Genomic DNA, 23,068 nt, shown 5'->3' on the forward strand with positions numbered 1-23,068 from the left:
GAAGGACCTATACACTGAACAGGACATTATTAAATGAAATTAAAGAAGATACAAAGAAATGGACAGATATTCTGTATGCATGAATTAGAAGAATCAACATAGTTAAAATGGCCATATTACCCAAAGCAATATACAGATTAAATACAATCCCCATCAAAATCCCAATGGTATTTTTTAAAGAAATAGAACACACAAAAAAAGTCACCATATTTGTATGGAACCACAAAGAACTCAAAATAGCCAAAGCAATTCTGAAAAAAAAAAAAAAAAAAGATAAAGTGGGAGGTATCACACTCCCTGACTTCAAATTATACTACAATTAGTTTGAGACACTAATCAAAACAGCATGGTATTGGCAGAAAAACACACACAGAGACCAATGGAACAGGATTGAGAGCCCAGAAATAAATGTGAACAAATAATTTTTTACAAAGAAGCCAAAAACATACACTGGAGAAAATGAAGCTTCTTCAATAAACAGTGCTGGGAAAATTGGAAACCACATACAAAAAAATGAAAATACACTACTATTCATCACCATATACAAGGATCTATTTGTGTTATAACTAGAAATGTATACCTTGTGACCACCTTCACCCATTTTACCCACTTATCCTACAACACCAATCTGTTCTCTGTATCTATGAGTTTGGGGTTTTTTTTAGATTTCATATATAAGGAGATCATATGGTCTTTGTCTTTCTCTGTCTGACTTATTTCACTTAACATAATACCCATAAGGTCCATCCATGTTGTAAAAAATGACAGGTTTTGCCCTGGCTGGTTTTGCTCAGTGGATAGAGCATTGGTCTGCGAGTCCCAGGTTTGATTCCAGTCAAGGGCACATGCCTCGTTTGTGGGAGACAACTGATCAATGATTCTCTCTCATCATTGATGTTTTTTTTCTCTCTCTCTCTCTCTCTCTCTCTCTCTCTCTCTCTCTCTCTCTCTCTCTCTTTCTCTCTCTCTCTCCCTTCTTCTCTGAAATCAATTTTTTTTAAAAAAGGGCAGAGTTTTTTTTTTCCCTTTCTATGGCTGAATGATATTCTATTCTATATGTATACCACATTTTCTTTATCCATTCATTCAACAATATAGATTGTTTTTCATGTCTTGGCTATTGCATCTTCACATTCATTGCAACATTATTTATATCCATTCATTCAACAGTGAATGGATATAAATAATGTTGCAATGAATGTGAAGGTGCAGATACCTTTTCAAGATCGTGATTTTGTTTCCTTTGGATAAATACCTGGAAGCAGAATTGCTGGATCATGTGGTATATTCATTTTTAATTTTTTTTTTTTTACAAAACTCCGTTCTGTTTTCCATAGTGGCTGCACCAATTTATATTCCCAACAACCATTCCTTTTTCTATCTGCTCACCAACACTTGCCATTTCTTGTCTTTTGATAATAGCTACTCCACCAGGTATAAGGTGCTACCTCATTTTGGTTTTGATTTGCATTTCCTTGATGGTTAGTAATGTTGAGTACCTTTTCATATAACTCATGTACATCCATTGGCCATTTGGATGTCTTTTTTTTTTTTAATGTCCTTTTAATTCCTCTCCCATGTAAAAAATATGTTTTTTAAAATTGATTTTTAGAGAGAGAGGAAGAGAGGGGGATAGAGAGATTGAAACATCAATGAGAAACATCATTGATCGGCTGCCTCCTACATGTCCCCTATTGGGGATCGAGCCCACAACCTGGGCATGTTCCCTGATCAGGAATTGAACTGGTGACCTCTTGGTTCCTGGGTCAATGCTCAACCGCTAAGCCACACTGGCCAGGCCCTCTCCCATTTTAAAATCATATTTTGTTGGCTATTGAGTTGTATGTTTATATATTTTGGATTTTAATCCCCCTTATCAGATATATGATTTGCAGATATTTTCTTCCATTCAGTAGGTTGCCTTTTCATTTTGCTGATGGTTTCCTTTGCTCTGCAGAAGGTTTATGTAGTTCCACTTGCTAGTTTTTGCTTTTGTTACCTTTGCTTTTGGTGTTAATTTCAAAAAATAATTGCCAAGACCAGTGTGAAAGTGCTTACCCCTACGTTTTTTTCCTATAAGTTTTATGATTTTAGGTCATACTCTCAAATCTTCAATCCATTTTGAGCTAATTTTTGTGTATGGTGTAGGATCATGATCCAGTTTTATTCTTTTGCATGTGACAGTCCAGTTTTCCCAATACCATTTATTGAAGAGACTATCTTTTCTCCATTATACATTCTTGGCTCATTTGTCATAAATTAATTGATGCATGTATAGTTTTATTTCCAGGCTTTCTATTTTGTTCCTCTGATCTGCATGTCTGTTTTTATGCCAATATTTTGCAGTTTTTTATCAGTGCCATACCATATGGCAAGTTCTTTTTTCTTGCAAAGAGCCTGCCTCTTTTTCCCTAGAAGGTGAATAGAGTGGATAGCCGCATGTCAGCTTGCAGAGTGAGGGGCAAGAGACTCAGAATACACTTGCAGGTGACTTCCCCTAAAGGAGAGAAGCATACAGGTGCCACTAAGAATAGGCTAGAAACGATAATGACTAGCATACCTGTCACAGATTTATCCGCAGTTTTCTCAGGAGCCATCTTCTTATTTACAATTGCTGTGCTGCTTGACAATAGATCAGTAAAATACCTTTGAGTTTTAAAAATTTAGTCAGAATTTTTGCTATGGCTGTCTGTGAATGGTTATAGAGAACATGAGAATAATTTTAAAAACACATTTATTTTTCAAGAATGCAGGGTCCTGCTTTAATGATTGAAGGTAAAAGGAAGAATATGCATTCATCCAGACTCAAGAGTAAAGAACAAATCTGGAAAAATGGAAAAATTACGAGACAGAAAGGTGAGGAATATTTTATTTCTTTAAGTAGTACAGAAACATAGAATTCTGGTACTAAAAAAGATTTAAAGTTTATCTCAACGTTTTCATTTTACTGATGAGGCAATTCAAGGAGGTAGGTTAAGGATTTTTCCCAGTATTGCACAGCTCATCAGTAGCATAATTAGGATTTAATCTTGAACTTTTGGCTCATAGGCTGGTATTTTTTCGATACTTATTGGAGAGAATAGTTACAGAACCCTTTTAAAACTTTGATGTCTGACTTATATTAATTACCTGGAAGGGATATATTGGCTATAGAGGTCATCTCTGAAGAGTGAGCTGTCCCAGCACCATCACAGACCCTAGCTCAGAGTTCCAGAGCTGGGAAGAGAAGTCCCCATACTTCAGGCTGTAAAAACCAGCAGGGATTATGCCTGAATGACATGGAGGCTGCTGGAGTCCCAGGCAGTTCCTCTTAAAGGGCCCACTCATTAACTTATTAGGACTCACTCCCTCTGAGCTACCTCATTGGGGCAGCAACTTGAAAGGAATCAGGGACATACAGGGAGTAACTAAATTGTCTGGCATCAGTGCAAGAGCTGGGGGAGAAGCTTTCTCCCAGACAAAAGTGCTGGCAGAGGCCACTGTTCCTTTGCTGAGCCATCCCCCCAACACAGCCGATAGGTGGTGACATATCGGAGTCTCCATCAACTGGGTTCACACTTTTCATCCCATCCTGGTGATTCCCTGAGACCCTGCCCTACCCAACTTGGGGGCTCATTCAAGCCATTTCCAGTGGCTTTTCCATACAACTCTCCTCTCTTGCCTCATTCTTCAGACTTTCCTAAAATCTCTCAAACAAGCAGCAACTGCCTCAGTGCATCCCATAAATCTTGCTAAGTGGTACCAGGCCTGGCACTAGCAGCAGCCTGCCTTGGTTCATAGCTTGGCCTCTCCTGAGTACCTCCAAACCCAAAACAAGTATCAGCCATTTTTGGAGAGAACTTACTGTATAAGGCTGCTCTTCTCAAGGCTGCAGATCACTCTGTAGCTTATGCTGTGTGGCCCCATGAAGTCACTGGCACCTCCCGAGAGGCCCCAGAGCCAGTGCACCCATTGGATAGCTTCAAACCATGGCAGATTACAATGCTACCACCTCCATTAGTGACACACTCAAGGGGCAGATTCTGTGAGCACCGAAGCCCCACTGAAGCAAGTCCTGCTCTATAGGGTCAACTCCTGCACAGCAGCTCTTCTGTAGTCACAGATGGTCCTCACAGCCGATGGGTCTAGGGGTCAATTCCTCCCAGTGATGCCAACAGCAATCAAGGCTCAACTACAACAGCACAGTGTACACAGCCCACACAGGGGTGCACCTAGAGTGCCCAGCTCAGGTGACTGGGAAGATGAGCCATTGGGCCCTCAGGACACCTAACACAAGGCCACTCTATTAAGACCGAGAGACATAGCAGCTCTACCTAATACATAGAAATAAACACAGAGAAGCAGCAAAATGTGTAGACAAAGAAACATGTTGCAGTGAAAGAATGGGAGAAACCTCTAGAAAAAGAACTAAATTAAATGGAAGTAAGCAAACTACCAGATATGGAGTTTAAAACAATGGTTATAAGAATGCTCAGGGAACTTAGGAAGAAAGTCAAGTAACTTAGTGAAACTTAAAACACCATGACAAAGGACATAGGAATCATAGAAAATTATCAGTCAGAAATGAAGGATACATGAACTGAAATGAAGAATCAGTAGTAGAATAGATGATGCCTGGAATCAAATCAGCGATTTGGAATATGAGGAAGCCAAAAATGCCCAATCAGAATAGCAAAAGGAAAAAAGAATCCAAAAATATGAAGATAGTGTAAGGAGCCTCAGATACAACTTCAAGTGTACCAACATGCACATCATGGTGGTGCCAGGAGAAGAGAGGGAGCAAGAAATTAAAAACCGCCCTGGCCGGTTTGGCTCAGTGGATAGAGCGTCTGCCTGCAGACCAAAGGGTCCCGGGTCCCATTCTGGTCAAGGGCACATGCCTGGGTTGTGGGCTCGATCCCCACTAGGGGGCATGCAGGAAGCAGCCAATCCATGATTCTCTCTCTTCGATGATGTTTCTATCTCTCTCCCTTCCTCTCTGAAATCAATAAAAATAAATAAATTAAAAACCTATTCTCAACAATAAAGGTTAAAAAAAGGAAAATAATCTGTTAATCTTCTTATATATGCACCTTTCATGGGTTTCAATCAATATAAACTGCTCAGATGATTTATAACTTCAAATTAACATTCACCTTATTTCATGTAGATATTATAGTTGGGTTAATGGATGAAATACTCTTTCATAATATAGTGTGCATCTATTCCGTTGACTGGATTCACTGTGTCATCTGTATTCCTCCTGATTTTCAAATAAGGGTTATTATTTTTTGTTTGCTTTTGTTTCTTCCTTCTTTTTAGAAAAAATGAAGATGAATAAAATACCCCTTTCTCTCATTAACCGGAGAAACATTTTTGGAGAGAACTTACTGTATAAGGCTGCTCTTCTCAATGATTTTCATCTTGTTCATCATTGTATTGAAAAAGGAGGAAATGTTAATCAACCAAGTTATGCTGGTAAGTTGGGTTACCACCCACAGTTATTTTGAAAGTGGTTTGTAGCTTTAGATTAGTTATTCCTGTGAACATATGGTAAAGTGAGCCTAAGGCAAGTCTTAAACAGAAAGCTTCCAGGTAATTTTCCTGCACAGGTAGCTCTTCAACATCATCTCCTAGGGAAGTGGGAAGTGGAGGGAGCAAGAGAAGAGCATTATATTTCATTTTCAGTGATTATGCCTGCCTGGGGCCCACCAGGTAGGCTGTGTGCAGTGGCATTACACAGAAGGATGGATTCCTGAGGCTGGCTTGCTGCCTTTGCCTGGGCATTGTTACTATGCACCTCATCTTTGAGTGGAAAATGAGGTCAAAAGTTGAAAGAAGCTAATGGTACACTGAGCTTGGGGGAGGCTGATGATAAAATGAAAGATGTACAAAAGTAGCAATGGCCAAGGAAATGGGTCAAAAACTAAATATTAGAACAAAATATTCTAACACCCTTGTATACAATGGTTTTTGGAGCTCTGTGTCAGAAACCAGAAGATAGAAACCAATATTTATTTATTATTTTACACTTACCCATCTATCAATCTCTCTGTTCATCAACCAGTCCATCTTTATGTTGATATATTTCAAAGAAAGTTATAGACAGTATATTTTACCACTAAAGACCTCAGCATAAATGTCATTAATTACAGTTCAGTAGTTTTTTTTTTCTTTGAGATAAAGTTTTATACAGTGAAATGCCAAATCTTAAGTATACCATTTGATGAATTTTGACATATACATTCGCCTGTGTAACCCAAACCTCTAAGAGAGAGAATATTACCATCATCTTAGAAAGTTCCCTCATGCCTTTTACCAGTTATTCCCCACCCCCAGTCTCTGGAAGCCACTATTGTTCTGATATTTTTCACCATAGGTTAATTTTAACCTCTTTAATATTTAATAATAAGCATTATGTTAGCTGTAGGTTTTTGTTGATCCTTATCATATTGAGGAATCTATTCCCAATTTGCTGAGAGTTTTATGAGGAATAGATGTTTGGTCATGCTATAGTACTCTTTTTATATATTGCTGGCTTCGATTTGCTAATACTGTGTTAAGGATTTTTTTGTATCAAGGTTGATTATCTATACTAATAAAAAGGTAATATGCTAATTAGACCGGATGTCTTCTGGATGACCTTCTGGACATCCTTCCTGACAAAGCCTGGCCCGGGCGCAGCCGGGCCCGGGCGCCTGCAGCTGCAGCCAGCCCGGGCGAAGCCGCCCGTGGTCCTGAGCAACTGTGGCTGTGGTCAGCTTAGATGAAGCTGCCCCCGGTTCCAGGTGCTTGCAACCAGCCCAGGCGAAGTCGGCCCAGGTCCCTGCGGCTGGCCAGAGGGAGGGAAGCCCGGGTCCCGGGTGCCTGCAACCAGCTGGAGGAGAGAAGCCTGGGTCCTGGGTGTGGGGGGTGAGGCAGAGGCTGTTAGGGGCAATCGGGCCGGCAGGGGAGCAGTTAGGGGCAGTCAGGCAGCCAGGCAGGCAAGCAGTTAGGAGCCAGCAGTCCCGGATTGCGAGAGGGATCAGGCCTAAACTGGCAGTTGGACATCCCCCGAGGGGTCCTGGATTGGAGAGGGTGCAGGCTGGGCTGAGGGACACCCCCACCCCCATGCACGAATTTTGTGCACCGGGTCTCTAGTTGGTCTATAATTTTCTTTTTTTAAATATGCTTTTATTACTTTTTAGAGAGAGAGGAAGGGAAAGGGAGAGATAGAAACATTGATGAGAGAGCAACATCACATTGATCAGCTGCCTCCTGCACACCCCCCACTGGGGATCAAGCTTGCAACCCGGTATCCTGACCTGGAATCAAATCAGCGACCTTTTGGTGCATGGGATAATGCTCAATCCACTGAACCACATGGGCTGTACTTTAATTTCTTGTAATGTCTTTGAAAGTTTTGGTATCATAAAATCAGTTAAGTAGTATTCTCTCTTCTATTTTCTGAAAGAGATTGCATAAGATTGAGGTTTTTTCTTCCTTAAATGTTTGACAGAACTTAAGAGTAAAACTGGGTCTGTAGTTTCCTTTGTGGGAAGATTCTAATAATAAATTAAAATTACTTATTAGGTGTGGGCTATTCAGATTTTTTGTTTCAGTTTTCATCTAAGTTATAGAATTTATTGGCATAAAGTTATTTATAATATTCCCCTGTAATACTTGTAATATATAAAGATCTTTAGGAATATTTTATCTTTCATTCCTTATACTTTCATTTTATCTTTCATTTCTTTCCTTCTTCCCTCCCTTCTTCTTTCCTTCCTTCCTTTTACTCTTTTTCTTCCATCCTTCCTAAGCTAGAGGATAATCAATTTTATTAATTTTTTTTTCAAAGAACTAACTGCTGGTTTTTAAATTTTTCTCTATTACTTGTTTTGTATTTTATTTCTACTTTTCTTCTGATTTCTACTTATTTTTTTTTCTTTATTCTTTCTCTAGTTTTTCCCCCCCATCTAGTTTCTTAAGGTTGAAAATTAGGTCAAAAGTTTTTGTACCTTCTTCTGTACTACTAGTAGCCCTGCGCACGAATCCATGTGCCAGTAGCTCTCTGCGGGGCCTGGCCGCTCTGCGCCTGCTGCCCAGAGGCTCTCTGTGGCTGAGAGGTCCATCCATGGCTGGGCACAGAATGCTTGCCTCGTCGCCGGGGTGACGAAGCAAGCATTCTGCCAGGCTGCTCACACTGCCCGCTCTCAGCAGTCGCCCCCCCAGGACTGGGGGACTCCAGTGGGGCTGAGAGGACTGGGCACCACCATCTTGTGGCTATGGGCGCCACCATCTTTGTGATGGAGTGATGGTTAATTTGCATATTACCCTTTTATTAGATAGGATAAGCATTTAAAGTTTTAAGTTTCCCTCTAAATACTGCTTTTACTGCATCTAACAGATTTTAATATATTGCTATTTTCATTATCATTCAGTTTGAAATACTTTTAAATTCTTGTGTGTTTACTTGTTTGAATCCAGGATTATATTAGAAGTTGTGTAATTTTTAAATATTTGAGGATTTTTCAGATCTCCTTCATTATTGATTTCTAATTTAATTCCATTGTGGTCAAAGGATACACTTCCTATGAATTTTATCCTTTTACAGTTATTGAGAATTGGTTTATTGTCTAGTATATGGTCTTGGTCAGAGGTCCTCAAACTACGGCCCGCGGGCCACATGCGGCCCGCCGAGGACATTTATCCGGCCCGCCGGGTGCTGCTGCCTGTCCTGCTTAGCAGCCGACTCATCCCGGGCCCGCAGTGCGCATAGGAATTTGTTCATAGTTTTTTTTTTAAACTATAGTCCGGCCCTCCAACAGTCTGAGGGACAGTGAACTGGCCCCCTGTTTAAAAAGTTTGAGGACCCCTGGTCTTTGTGAAGAACCCTTGTGCACTTGAATGTTTGTTCTTCAGTGCACCTATCAATGTCAGTTAGATGAAGGTGGTTGGTAATGTTAAGAACATCTTTCTTTTTATTGATTTTTTTGGTCTAGTTGATCTATTATTTCCTGAGAAGAGTATTGAAATCTTCACAGCTCTGATTGTGGAACTGTGTGTTTCTCCCTTTAATTCTGTCAAATGTTGCTTCTTATATTTTGAAGCTCTGTTATTAGGTGCATACATAGTTATAATGGTCATATCTTATGATAAATTGGCTTTTTATAAATATATTTTTTTGTTGATTTCAGAGAGGAAGGGAGAGGTAGAGAGAGATAGAAAGATCAATGATGAGAGAGAATAATTGATTGGCTGCCTCCCGCACGTCCCCCACTGGAGATTGAGCCTGCAACCAGGGCAAATGCCCTTGACCAGAATTGAACCCAGGACCCTTCAGTTCACGGGCTGTTGCTCTTATCCAGTGAGCCAAACCAGCTAGGGCTAAATCAGCTTTTAATCTTTATAAAATACTAGAGGTCCGGTGCATGAAATTCACGCACGGTGCGGGGGGTTGTGTCCCTTAGCCCAGCCTGCATCCTCTCCAATCTAGGACCCCTCGAGGGATGTCCAACTGCCCGTTTAAACAGGCAGTCGGATAGACCTCTCACAATCCAGGACTGCTGGTTCCCAACTGCTCACCTGCCTGCCTTCCTGATTGCCCCTAACCATTTCTGCCTGCCAGCCTGATCACCCCCTAACCACTCCCCTGACAGCCTGATTGATGCCTAGCTGCTACCCTGCCAGCCTGATTGCCCCTAACTGCCCTCCCCTGCAGGCCTGGTCACCCCTAACTGCCCTCCCCTGCAGGCCTTGTCTCCCCCAACTGCTCTCCCCTGCAGGCCTGGGTCCCCCCAACTGCCCTTCCCTGCAGGCCCGGTCACCCCCAACTTCCCTCCTCTGCTGGCCTGGTCACCCCTAACTGCCCTCCCCTGCAGGCTTGATCGCTCCCAACTGCCTTCCCTTGCAGGCCTGGTCCCTCCCAACTGCCCTCCCCTGCTGGCCATCTTGTGGCAGCCATCTTGTGTGTTGGAGTGACAGTCAATTTGCATATTACTCTTTTATTAGATAGGATAGAGGCCTGGTGCACGGGTGGGGGCCAGCTGGTATGCCCTGAAGGGTGTCCCAGATCAGGGTGGGGGTTTCCTTGGGGCGTGGGGTGGCCTGGGTGAGGGGCCTGTGGTAGTTTGCAGGCCGGCCACGCCCCCGGGCGACCTAAGCAGAGGCCCTGGTATCTGGGATTTATTTATCTTCTATAATTGAAACTTTGTAGCCTTGAGCAGAGGCCTGGGCCAGTCAGGAAGCTTGGCTTCCTCCATTGCCAGGGAAACCCAAGCCTCCTGTTCACTCCATGGCCTTAGCCATTTTTGTTGGGATTTATTTATCTTCTATAATTGAAACATTGTGGCCTTGAGCAGAGGCCTGGGCAGGCCAGGGTGTGCAGGAAGCTTGGCTTCCTCCATTGCCTGGGAAACCCAAGCCTCCTGTTCACTCTGTGGCCGCAGCCATCTTGGTTGGGATAATTTGCATACTCGCTCCTGATTGGCTGGTGGGCATGGCTTGTGGGTGTAGCAGAGGTATGTTCAATTTGCATATTACTCTTTTATTAGATAGGATATCCCTTTATCTCTGGTAATACACTTGGTCTTGAAGTCTACTTTGTATGTTAATATAGACATTATAGCCTTCTATGTTTCTTGTTTATTTGCAATGCCATTTTTTATCCCTTTATTTTTGGCCTGTGTCTTTATTTTTAATTTTTATTTTTCTTGTTAATCCTCACCCAAGAACATTTTTCTATTGATTTTTAGAGAGAATGGAGGGGGAGACAGAGAGAGAGAAACATAGATGTGAGAGACAAATCTATTGGTTGCCTCCCACATGAGCTCTGACCAGGGCTGGGATCAAGCCTGCAATCAAGGTATGTGCCCTTGACTGGAATTGAACCTGGGACCTTTCAGTCCACAGGCCAGCGCTCTATCCACTGAGCTAAACCAGCTAGGGCCACGTGTAATATATTTTAAATATAAAGACACAGACAGGCCCTAGCTGGTTTGGCTCAGTGGATAGAGCGTCAGCCTGTGGACTGAAGGGTCCCAGCCTCGATTCTCAAGGGCACATGCCTGAATTGTGCGGGCTTGATCCCCAGTAGGGGGTGTGCAGGAGGCAGCTAATCAGTGATTCTCATCATTGATGTTTCTATCTCTCTCTCCTTCTCCCTTCCTTGATGAAATCAATAAAAATATATTAAAAAAATGTATTTTGTGTAGACAGCATACAATTTTGCTATTTTACACATTTTGACAATCTTTGCCTTTTAATTGGGATGATTAGTAAATTTTCACTTAATATAAGTAGTCAGATTTAGGATTACCATTTTGCTAATTGTCCCTTGTGAGCTTCATTTGTTTTTTTGTTTCCTTTTCTGCATTATTTTGTAGTGGATAGTATAGGGATTACAATATGTATCTTTAATATTCCACAATCTTTTTAGAGTTAATATTATAATACTTCATATAAAATATATGAACATTGAACATACTTCCCTTTTCCTTTGTGTGATAACTATCACATCTTTATATATATAAGGCTAATATGCTAAGTGTCCGACTGTCTGACTGTCCAACTAGTTGCTATGACGTGCACTGACCACCAGGGGGCAGACGCTTAATGCAAGAGCTACCATGATACGCACTGGCCATTTACAAAGAAATGGCACTGCAGACCTGGCGCCCACAAAGCAACACTCAGCTTCCCCAAAGTGGGACACAGGCTCCACCACCACCCCAGAGTGACAGCCCATGAAATTGCAGCTGATACTGCCAAGACCCCATGGCGCAAAAAGCGGCCCGCACCCAGCCCAGCTCGGAAACGGTGGCTATGGGCGCCAGGTAATGATGTCACGTAGCAATGCCTGGCTTCCTCTCCTTAGCAACTAGCCTCCTTGCAGTTTCTTCAGCCCAGGAACACAACTTACTTTATAGCCAGGTGGAAATATTTTACACTTTAACCAAATATCTGTGAAGTGTTTTCCTGTGCCTCATCTCATTTGATCCTCACAGAAGTCCTGGAGTAGGTAGATAGGAGACTCAGTGGAACCGTGTTTTCTTTTCATTAGCTGGAAAACAGAGATTTAGAAAGCTTAGAAACCTGACCCAACTGAAAAGAAGTAAGAAATGGTGGATGCTGAAAATGACTTCAGCTTTTCTCACTGTGCAGAATATAGTCAAACACTGCTGCAGTTAAATATTTTGCCCTTTGTTCTCCCTGCGTGATCTACAATAATAATCTGCTTTGTGTTGATATTTACTGTTGTGTTGCTGACAATTACCTGAAAGAGAAGTTGGAGTGCTTCACTGGGCTGGAAAAAGTTTAGCTAAATCAGAAAGCAGGTCTAATTAAGCAAGTTTATCCTATATAATAAAAGCCTAATATGCTAAGGATGTCCGACTGACGCAGGGAGCGGGCCTAAGCTGTCAGTCAGACACCCTCCAAGGGCTCCCAGACTGCAAGAGGGCACCAGCCGGGCTGAGGGACCCCCCCCCCCTCCCAGTGCACGAATTTTGTGCACCGGGACTCTAGTAATGTTATAATTATCAACCAATATTACTTATTAATTGCTTTAAATAGCCATGTGCATTTTAAGGAAATTTATAGGAAAAAAACCTCTATTAACTATATATTTTCCATTTTTGGTGTCCTTTATTTTTTACTATAGGCTTTCTATTTATTACTTCTATAACGGGTGATTTTTGCCTCTCAAGGGACATTTGGCGGTTTCTGGAAACATTTTTAGTTATTATAGCTGGGAAGGGGTTGGGTGCTACTGGCCTTTGGTAGAATGCTCAGAACGATAAAGAATTATCCAGCCCAAAATGTTAGTGCCAAATCTAAGAAACTCTCGTTTATGGAGAAGGTTCTGAAAAGAGTGAAATACACTTTGAAAAGAATTATATTATATTTTTTTATTATTTTTTAAATCCTGACCTTAGGATATATTTTCCATTGGTTTCTAGAGAGTAGAAGGGAGGAGGGGGGAAGAGAGAGAGAGAGAGAGAAACATCGTGAGAGACACATCAATTGGTTGCCTCCCGCATGCACCCCTATAGGGGCTGGGGAACCTGCAACCAAGGTATGAGGTATGTGCCCTTGACCAGGAATCGAACTTGTGACCCTTCGATCTGTGGGCTGATGCTCTACCGCTAAGCAACCAGCCAGAGCTGAAATACACTTTTAACATGCAACTTTTAGATTTTCTGACATCAATCATATGGAATTTAATAAATCTCTATAACCTATACCATTGTCTCTAGCTAACAGAGAAAAAGAACATTCGTCTGGATGAATGGTTTTCTTGGAATAGTATGTGGATTCTTAATTGAACTACCTTAAATAGTTTTTTGCAAATAAGGAGAAAAGAAATATATACTTTTAAACTGATTCTATGTAGTCCTGCCAGTTGGGTTTACTTTAATGGAAGTACCTTGAACTAGAAATAAAGCTTTTCTTCCCTCTTTTTTTGCAGAAAAGTAGCCTGCAGCCAGCATTTTTTTCTGAGCTAATAATGACACCCCACCCTCCTTACAGCATTTTTATTTGAAGAAGGCAGGAATAGTTTTAAATACTTTACTTCTTTTTATATTTTTCTGCAACAGAGTTGAGGTAGAAATTTGATTTGTCCCTCAGATTTGTTGAATTCACTAAATAATACAGGTTGTTTTCATGGTGAGATTATCTTGTTTTGTATAATAAAAATATTTTTTTAAAGAAACAGCTTAGAATTTGCGTTTTTATTTTAAGGCTGAGCACAGAACATTATTAAGATGTATTAATATACCAAATATAAACAAGTACCATTTCCTTTTTGTATAATAGGTTGGACAGCACTTCATGAAGCTAGTGTAAGGGGATTTTATGAGACAGCAAGTGAACTAGTAAAAGGTGGAGCAGATATAAATGTCAAAGGAAAGTACCAAATCACTCCCCTACATGATGCTGTGATGAGTGGACATTACAAGGTACTGTGATGCTTTCGTTTGTGGAGCAGATGCTACATTCTGCAAGTCTTAAAAAGCTCTGGCACCAAGAAATAGGAAAATGGGAATTATTTTAGGTTATTCTGCTAATCAATATTCAAAATTATTCTAAAATTTTACTGTGTATGGGTTTATTGTCCCTAATATGGTAGGTAACATTTTTCATGTAACTTAAAAAAATTTTTTTTATTGATTTCAGAGAGGAAGGGAGAAGGAAAGAGAGATAGAAACATCAGTAATGAGAGAGAATCATTTATTGGCTGCTTCCTACATGCCCCATACTGGGGATCCAGCCCGAAACCCAGGCGTGTGCCCTTGGGAATCGAACTTTGACCTCCTGGTTCATAGGTCGAAGCTCAGCCACTAAGCCATGCCAGCTGGGTACTTTTAGACTTTTTTTGTATGGTGCTTTATAAGCTTCAAGAGAATCTTTCCTTCTATGAAGTGTTACACAATGATGTCCAGTCCTGTTAGGAGGCATATAGTTTTATGGAGTCTAGTATCAGTTTCAGAGTTGCCATAAGACATGAGAACCTCCCAGGTTTAATGATCAGGCAGTACACACCAGCATAAGTGTACCTTGGTTAAATATCAAAACACTATAATTCCATATGAGTTGATTAATAGTAACTGTAATAATGGGTAATGAAGATTATGAATTCCAGCACACATAGTTTATTTCAGAAATCGAATATGCTGTGAGCTTTCTTTACTTTTTTTGTTGTTGTTCAGGCACTGCATTACAGGGCTGAGGCACTTACTGAAATTATCTTGTTATTTATTTCAGTACTGAAGTTCCCCCTGGGTTCAGAACTCCTAGGATAGGAAAGAGGGCTAACAACTGGGCTCAGGAAGATCTGTTCTGTATGCCTTCAGAAGAAATGCCTAACACAGAGCTGTGGAAGGCTGCTGGGAGCTATGGTCATAGATAGGCCTATTCCTTCCTAGTGTGAAACAGTGCTTTAGGTAGTTTTGCTTTTTTGAATAATGTATCACCTGCTAGTAAGTGATCATTTCTGCACATTGTGTAGAGGCTGGGAGGAAAGAATTCTGCCTGGGACCTAATTTAATGGCCAGAAGAATACAGGTTTAGACAGGTAATGGTATGCACCCTCTCTCTGCCTTTTACCCCCTCTTCACAGCTGACCTCCAGCAGTGAAAACTTAATGCCAAAGCACTTGTTTCTTCTCCTCTTGCCAGGGCTGACATCTTCTTGTGAGGAATCTTTTCTCCTTTTGGGCAATGTGAGCACTTTTCTTTCTCATTTCTTCCTTTGCTCTACCTGGTGATGAGTCTTCAGTTAATTTCCACCTCACAAGCTAGAATTAGCTGTCTCCCTCTAGCCTTTGCAGATATGTAACCTTCTCTTGTCCCCTCAGTGAAGTAGAAGGGACCAAAGACACAGGCTCACTACTTACCACTCTCCATTTTGCCAACTCCTGTGTTCCATGACTCGTGTGTTCCTGGCATCATGGCATACCCTGATTGATGGCCAGATAAAAGAGAATGATGAGTACAAATCTAGAGAAGGGTCATGAGAATTAAAAGCTAAAACCTAGCCGAAACCGGTTTGGCTCAGTGGATAGAGCGTCGGCCTGCGGACTGAAGGGTCCCGGGTTCGATTCCGGTCAAGGGTATGTACCTTGGTTGCGGGCACATCCCCAGTGGGAGGTGTGCAGGAGGCAGCTGATCGATGTTTCTCTCTCATCGATGTTTCTAGCTCTCTATCCCTCTCCCTTCCTCTCTGTAAAATATCAATAAAATATATTAAAAAAAAAAAGCTAAAACCTAGTAGGGTGGGGTGAAGTCACAGTCTGTCTTCTTTTTACCCTCCCCTTTGGTTTATCTGGGTTAAGCCAACAAATTACTTCACCCAATCTCCCTTGGATGAAGTATAAAACTCCAACTTAGTTCTGGACTGACTTAAGAACCAAAGCCTTGAGAATCAAAGTGAGACAGGAAATTGTGTTGGAGGGTAGAGTAGGAATTGTGAGAGCATCAGGCTTACCTCAGGGAATCTCGTAGGTGAGGCAGAGATGATCAGAAAAAAATGGCACAGGCCCTGAGTATTGGATTGCTTATTTATTTTAGATGTGGCAGGACTAAAGATGTCAGATAGGGGGAGCCCTGGGAACCTGATTCTGGACCCAGAAGCTGGAGAGGGTGAGCTTCTTAAACATTCCAGAGTTGAAGAAACTTGAATATACACTGAGTGGCCAGATTATTATGATCTCTGAACGCATAATAATCTGGCCACTCAATGTATATCCTATATAATAAAAGGCTAATATGCAAATTGTCCCCTCGACCAGGAGTTCGACCAGCAGGCAGGCCAGCCAACCGCCCATGTCCCTTCCCCCTGGCCAGGCTGGCCGGACCCCACCCATGCACGAATTCATGCACCGGGCCTCTAATATATATATATCACTTAGTGGCCAGATTACTATGCGTTCAGAGATCATAATAATCTGGCCACTCAGTGTATTGTCCTACAGGCATTGACTATATATTGGAAAGATACTAAAAGATAGGAGATACTAGAAAATAATATTTTTTAAAAGTGAAAAAGCCATTAAAAACACATATTGTATGATTAAAAAAATCCATAATAGACCAACTGTATAGCTACAGAAAGAAGATTAGGAATGGTAGATGGTGGGGAAAAGTGAGTTGACAGATCATGGTTAAAGGGTTCTTTTAAGGGGAATGAAAATGTTCCAAAATAAGGTTATAGTTATGTTTATACAACCTTCTTAACATACTAAAAACATTGATTGTATTTTTTACATGAATTGAGTGTCGTGTGAATTCTATATCAATAAAACTTAAAAATACATTTTTTAAATGAGGAAAAGGTAAAATTTGATAATTAACGGATTAGCTCAGTGTGGTTCCTTAGAAAAATCTGGAACAAATCATTTAACAGATGGCAGGAGACATTTAGACAAAAAGATAGTGATCTTTGAAAATCTTTAGGTATCACTTAAGAACAAGTTATATCAGACAAACCTTGATTCCTCTTTCATTAGGCTTACTTTGTTAGTTGGTAAAAGAAATGGCATGGCGAGTGGATGTAAGCTGTCATGATTTTAACAAAGCTTTTATTTCATGAAGAGTCCTGAGGTATATGAGTGTATGAAATTGGTTGACAGTGGTATTGGGATTCACATATATTGAAAAGTTATTCCTTAGCTATGGTGATTATTCATTCCATGTGTGTCTGGAGTGAGCTCTCTTACAAAGTTTGATGATTTATTCTATTACATTATAAAGAGTTAAACCACTTCTTACAGTCTGTGGAGCAAATACAGAATCACTGTAAATCACACAAAGACATTAATAATTCCCTGTTTTCTCTATTAATCATTAAAAAAAATCAAGCATGTACTACAGTTTGGCATTTGAAATATTTCTGTCTATTATAAAGATGCTCGGATTGAGAAATACCTTTGATCATTTGAAAAAAAAAACTTGAAATGTGTTTTTTATTTTAAATCATTTAGAAGACCTCAGTTATCAAACAACTAAAAATACGTAATAGCAGATAAATAGAAATTTATTAAAACCATTGTCTTCTAGCCAAAACCGGTTTGGCTCAGTGGAAGAGCGTCAGCCTGCAGACTGAAAGGTCCCAGGTTCGATTCCGGTCAAGGGCATGTAACTTGGTTGCGGGCACATCCCCAGTAGGAGGTGTGCAAGAGGCAGCTGATCGATGTTTCTCTCTCATCGATGTTTCTGACTATCACTCTTCCTTCCTCTCTGTAAAAAATCAATAAAATATATTTAAAAAACAAACAAAACAAAACAAAAAAACCATTGTCTTCTATAAGCCTGATAATGCAAATTAATCCAGGGTGGGATTTCATTTTTGTTTTGTTTTTCTCCAGATGGAACAGTTTTGCAAATTTTCAAGATGATTAGCCAGAATAAGAGCACATTCTGTGAACATTTAATAAAGTTCTGTTGTATGCAAAAAAAGTTTCCAACTGTACAAAAATTAAATGTTAAGGCATCTTTTACTCTCATCTTGGTGTGCAGTGAAGAGAAATGTATTAAATAGGGATCAACACTTCTATTCAGATGCTTTCTAATGTATTTGGCAGATTTGTTTTATATTCTCCTATTCCACATACCATGGAAAGCTTTCATGATCAAACATTGTGACCCTAGCCAAGAGAAAATTATAAACAGGTATTCATTTATTAAAGAGAAGCAGTTCACCATTGGAAAAATGAAAAGGAACTACAAATAATATTATGTGTAAAACTCAAATACTAGTATTTAAATTTCTCTGAAGCAATTTATGCCTCAGTAATTAAGAGAAAGAAGAGATGAACACTTTAGTAAGACAAGAAGCCACCTAATATGGATCATGCTGTGGAATAATTGTCCACTCAGTATTCTATTCCACTGGGACAGGAGTTTTTTAAAAAGGTCTTCATACTTCTTTAAAAAATTATCACATCCACTAGAATAAGATGGTATAAATTAACGTTGGTTACTCATTATCCTCCATATTTGTCCATTGACAAAGCTGAAAAGGCTTCCAAAGTATACTAAACAGTAACATTTTCACCTTTTATTAAGGCAAGTGTATGAAAATAATTTAATACAACCAAGTCTCTTCATGAATTTTCAGTTTAAAACATTTTTATGTAAGAAACATACAAACAGCCTATCTAATAAAGAGGGAATATGCTAATTAACTGTCATGCCCTCACAAAGATGTGGGCGCCCACAGCCAATAAGGAGGGAATATGCTAATTGACTGCCACGCACTCAAAGATGGCGGAGCCCACAGCCACAAGATGGAGGCATTCAGTCCCCTCAGCCCCACTGGCATGGCAGATGCATAGCATGGCCGGGCCCGTCCCCAGGCAGGTCCAGCTGCTCCGCATGCCTGCCTCTGGAGTCCCCCAGACCCCCAGCAGCCCAGGGCCAGCCTGAGGTGCAGGCAAGCCTCAGATGGCAGCTGCCCAGCTGCCCAGGGCTGCCCAAGGCTAAGGTAACCAGGGCTGGCCAAGGCTTGAGCTGCTGGCAGTGGCAACAGCAGAGGTATGATGGGGGCATCGCCTTCTCTTGATCACCGGGTCACCTCCCGCCCCTGAGGGCTCCTGGACTGTGAGAGGGGGCAGGTGGGCTGAGGGACCCCTCCCCCTCCAGTGCATGAATTTTCATGCACTGGGCCTCCAGTTGTTTTATAAAAGAGTAATGAGAGATTTTGAACCCTGTTTACTTTTTAAAGGATGTTCTTCCCTTGTTTCTAATTCCAAGTGCTGTTTTCACCTTAAGAGCCAGTTTTGCTTAAATGCTTCACCACATCAACCCAGTTCTATCCTAGAGATAGGATTTCCTAGAGGAAGTTCTCCTTTGTGATCTGTTTTTATCTGCCAACTTATATTTCTGAGCTTTTGAAAGTTGTTCTCTTTTCTTTTTTCTTACTTGATGGGACTTTATTAGGAGTTTCAACTGAGATGATATTGCTTATGGATATTGTAGACGGGATGGTGATTCTCCATGATTCTTTATTGTTCTTGGCATATTCGAACAATGTGCAGGTCATAGTGGTGCCGAGATTGACTTCCACTGCTTCCTGTAACTTAGCTAATATGCTCTGCTTTACAACTGAGGATATGGTGATATTAAAAAAAATCATTCATAGATATAATTGGAGTTGTTGGGGTTATGTATCTGTCCATGAAATCTCTATTAACACATTAAGCGCCCAGCCTGTTTTGTCTTCCAAACGGAAAGTATAGTGTCAGTCACTAGTGACTAACTGGGCGTTTAACGTGTTAAGATCCAAAGCTCAAAAGGCTTTGGGATCACTATTTTCTCCCTTTATTGAAATGAAACTGGACTTAATTCCCTGAAACTTTCATCTCCTTCATATATAGAATGTAATGTTTTCAGTTCCATCTGCTGATCCTTGTTGGCACTCATCGTGCAGGTCAGGATGAGAGAAAGTGGGAGCAGTGGCCCTAAGGCCAGGGTGTCCCTGTTCCTTGCCCTTGGCTGCTGGAGGCACCCCTTTCACACAGCAAGTGACAGTCACATGCACCCCAGTCAATAGCCCTCCTCTGGCAACACGAAGCTGTTGGCTGAAGGGCTATGGATACGTTGCCCGGCATAATAGATTAATTTTAAAAGAAAAACATAGTCCTACCTTTTAAAAACTTAGACAGATATATAAGAAATAGCCCAGCCAGCATGGCTCAGTGGTTGAGGATCAACCTATAAACCAGAAGGTCACGGTTCTATTTCCGGTCAGGGCACAGGCCTGGGGTTGCGGGCTCAATCCCCAGTAGGGGGCATGCAGGAGACAGCCCATCAATGATTCTTTCTCATCATTGATGTTTCTCCCTCTCCCTTCCTCTATGAAGTCAATAAAAATAAATTTTTTAAAAAAGAAATAAGTATAATATGGAGTATATTGGGCACTAAGATAAAATATATATATGAAAGAAGGGAGAGGTTATTTTTCTCTAGGACAGCAGTGGGTGAGGAGGTCAGAAAGAGCTTCACAGAAGAGGTTCCTTAAGGAGTAGTAACAGATTAAGGATTGACCAGTTTCTCCCTGACACTCTGAGGAGGAACAGCAGCAACACAGGTATAGGTGGAAGACAGCTATCTCCTGGAGCCTGTTACACTAACATTTACTACTACAGAACCCAGTCCTCATTCTTGATATATTCTAGCCCCATTTCAGCAGCAGCTGAAATACAGATATTTCCCTCCCTCCCTCCCTTCCTTTTTTTTTTTCTATTCTTCCCTTCTTTCTTTTTCTCCTTCCTCTCTGCTCTTCCTCCCTCCCTATTTTTTTTGTAAGAAAAGTGATATGCATATCAACAAATTATGATTCAGTAGCAATTAAATTTTTTATTGGGCAAGATATTATAGGTAAACTCAAACTTTGTATTGTTGGAAGAAATGTTTGATGTTGCTTAGAGTTGTATGCTAGCACACATTTACAATCATGTGCCTTTTGTTCATGTTCCCTCATTTGAACAATCTTCCTCTAGGTGGCAGAGTTACTTCTTTTCAATGGAGCTGATCCATTATTTAGAAGTGCCAATGGAAAGTGTGCTTTGGATGAGGCCCAAGGTATACGTATGAGGCATCTTCTTGAGAGATTTGTTCCTAAACATCAAAAAGATCTTATTTCAGGTAAGATTACACTGCCTTGTTATATCTGTTCACCATGTCAGTAGAGAATTACAGAAATTGAATTTAAAATTATGGAAATTAAATTTATTTTCCTTATACATTTTGAGAAAATCTACCCAATGGTGTCCTTGCTCCATTCTTTATATATATATATATATATATATATATATATATATATATATGTTAATCCTCACCCAAGGATATATTTTTCATTGATTCTAGAGAGAGAGAGGAAGGGATAGAGAGAAAAACATCGACGTGAGAGAGATACATGGATTGGTTGCCTTCTGGTATACTCCCTGACCTGGGATCGAACCTGCAACCTGGGTATGTGCCCTGACTGGGAATTGTACCCACGATCCTTTGGTGCACAGAATGATGCTCCAACCAGCTGAGCCACACCACCCAAGGCCTTGCTTCATTCCTTTAATAAAGCACACTCACTTTTTGCAAATGCACATAAATGAAGGACTCTAAAAGAACAAAGAAAGATAATAGCAAATGTACTTTTCCCAAGATTGTACATTACAGACAGTTAAGAAAATTTCTATAAAATTCTGACACACTCCATAATCCTTTGGCTGAATAGCATAATGTGATGTAAATTATATTTGGCTGTATCTCTATCAATGAATACTGTACTAGTATTTATCCTTTTTTTCCTGGCACTTAACACCATCGTACACATTGGACAATTGCTTATTTTTTACTTTTGGTCTTCCCCCATTAGAATCTAAGCTCCACGAAGGGGAAAGGATTTTTGTTTTGTCTAGCAATGAATACTAGAGTACCATATACAGAGTAGGCATTCAGTAAATTTTTGTTGAATAAGTAGTATCAGTCCTTTGAAAAAAACAACACATAACAAAACAAATACTTTCCATTCAAGAGATAATATGTGTATAATTTTCCCAAGAGCTAATTGTTGAATGTCACTAAGGACTAAGACCTGGATCAAAGCACCCTATTTTTATAGTAAAGAAATAACTTCATTGATAAAAGCCACCGAGAGGCAATTAATAAGTTCTTTAGAACAAAAGACTTCTTTCTGGTAGCCTAATCTCACTGGAAAACAAGAGAAACAGACTGAACTTTATTAAGCAAACATATCAGGAAATGATAATTCAATTAATTATGAAATCATTTTTTGCTTTATAAAAGTAGCTTTTACACAGTTAAATATCTAGATATATCTGTGGAGAATGTAAAAATATCTAGTTTAGTGTCCATCTTTAGTTAATTTTCAAGGTCGATTTTGCTTTACCCACAGAAATTTTCTCAGCTCTCTCAAGATAGCTTTTGGTTTCTGATACATATGGAAATTACAGTACTATTATGTAAGATTATACCAATCTTAATAGAAAATGTTTGCATAATTTTGCTTAATCTACCTGGTTTTCTCATAGCAAGGGATTTATATGTTTTAGGAGTCCTGAGTCTGGCCACTGGAGGCTGTTTTCTTTGATTTTTCTCTTTATGTTTACAGCTCAAAAGGATAGCACTGACCCATTAGATGTAGAGGATGCACACCAGCCCAAGGTATATCTCTGTTTAGCAAAAAAATTTTTTTAGAACGCATCATCCAAGATGAAAGAAAGGTTACTGAAGCATGCATCAGTAACAGTGACTTCACCTTTGCTTTTAAGATACTTGGGAATAATTATCTGAGAATCAGGGGGTTCTGGGCTATTAATTTGGGAAGCAGTAAATGTAGCATATCTGAGCACATTAATGTATTGGTAGACATTTCCTTTTACCTCCTCTTCATGGACCAATTAGGGTTATCAACCATGTCAAATTTCCTCTGGCCTAAACAATAGTACAAGAGTCAAAGGCGTCAATCCATCCCTTCAAACTTTACATGGTGGGCAGTTACTCTTCATCTGGTGCTTGGGTTGTGATCAGTGACAGGAAGCAGGAAGCATTGTTCCTGTTTTAATCTTAGCAGCCCACAATAATCTTTC

At 40.3% G+C, this 23,068-nt stretch overlaps 1 protein-coding gene and 1 pseudogene across 2 annotated transcripts in view; one reads left to right on the forward strand and one right to left on the reverse strand.

Moving 5' to 3' along the window:
* Positions 1–23,068, forward strand: part of ANKRD31 (ankyrin repeat domain 31) — a 110,708-nt gene that overhangs the window by 41,419 nt on the left and 46,221 nt on the right. The window contains exons 9-13 of the mRNA XM_080677477.1: positions 2,747–2,856; positions 5,302–5,457; positions 13,777–13,919; positions 20,960–21,104; positions 22,591–22,643. Of these exons, the coding sequence (XP_080533603.1) occupies positions 2,747–2,856; positions 5,302–5,457; positions 13,777–13,919; positions 20,960–21,104; positions 22,591–22,643 (607 nt within the window). The remainder of the gene's footprint in view (positions 1–2,746; positions 2,857–5,301; positions 5,458–13,776; positions 13,920–20,959; positions 21,105–22,590; positions 22,644–23,068) is intronic.
* On the reverse strand, positions 19,225–19,880 carry LOC308254148 (RWD domain-containing protein 4-like; annotated as a pseudogene). Its single transcript has 2 exons — positions 19,767–19,880; positions 19,225–19,667 (listed from the first exon to the last, which is right to left on the reverse strand). The product of its transcript is annotated as an RWD domain-containing protein 4-like (transcript).

The sequence above is a fragment of the Plecotus auritus genome (assembly GCF_963455305.1).
Source record: "Plecotus auritus genome assembly, chromosome: 7".
Taxonomy (NCBI): Eukaryota; Metazoa; Chordata; class Mammalia; order Chiroptera; family Vespertilionidae; genus Plecotus; species Plecotus auritus.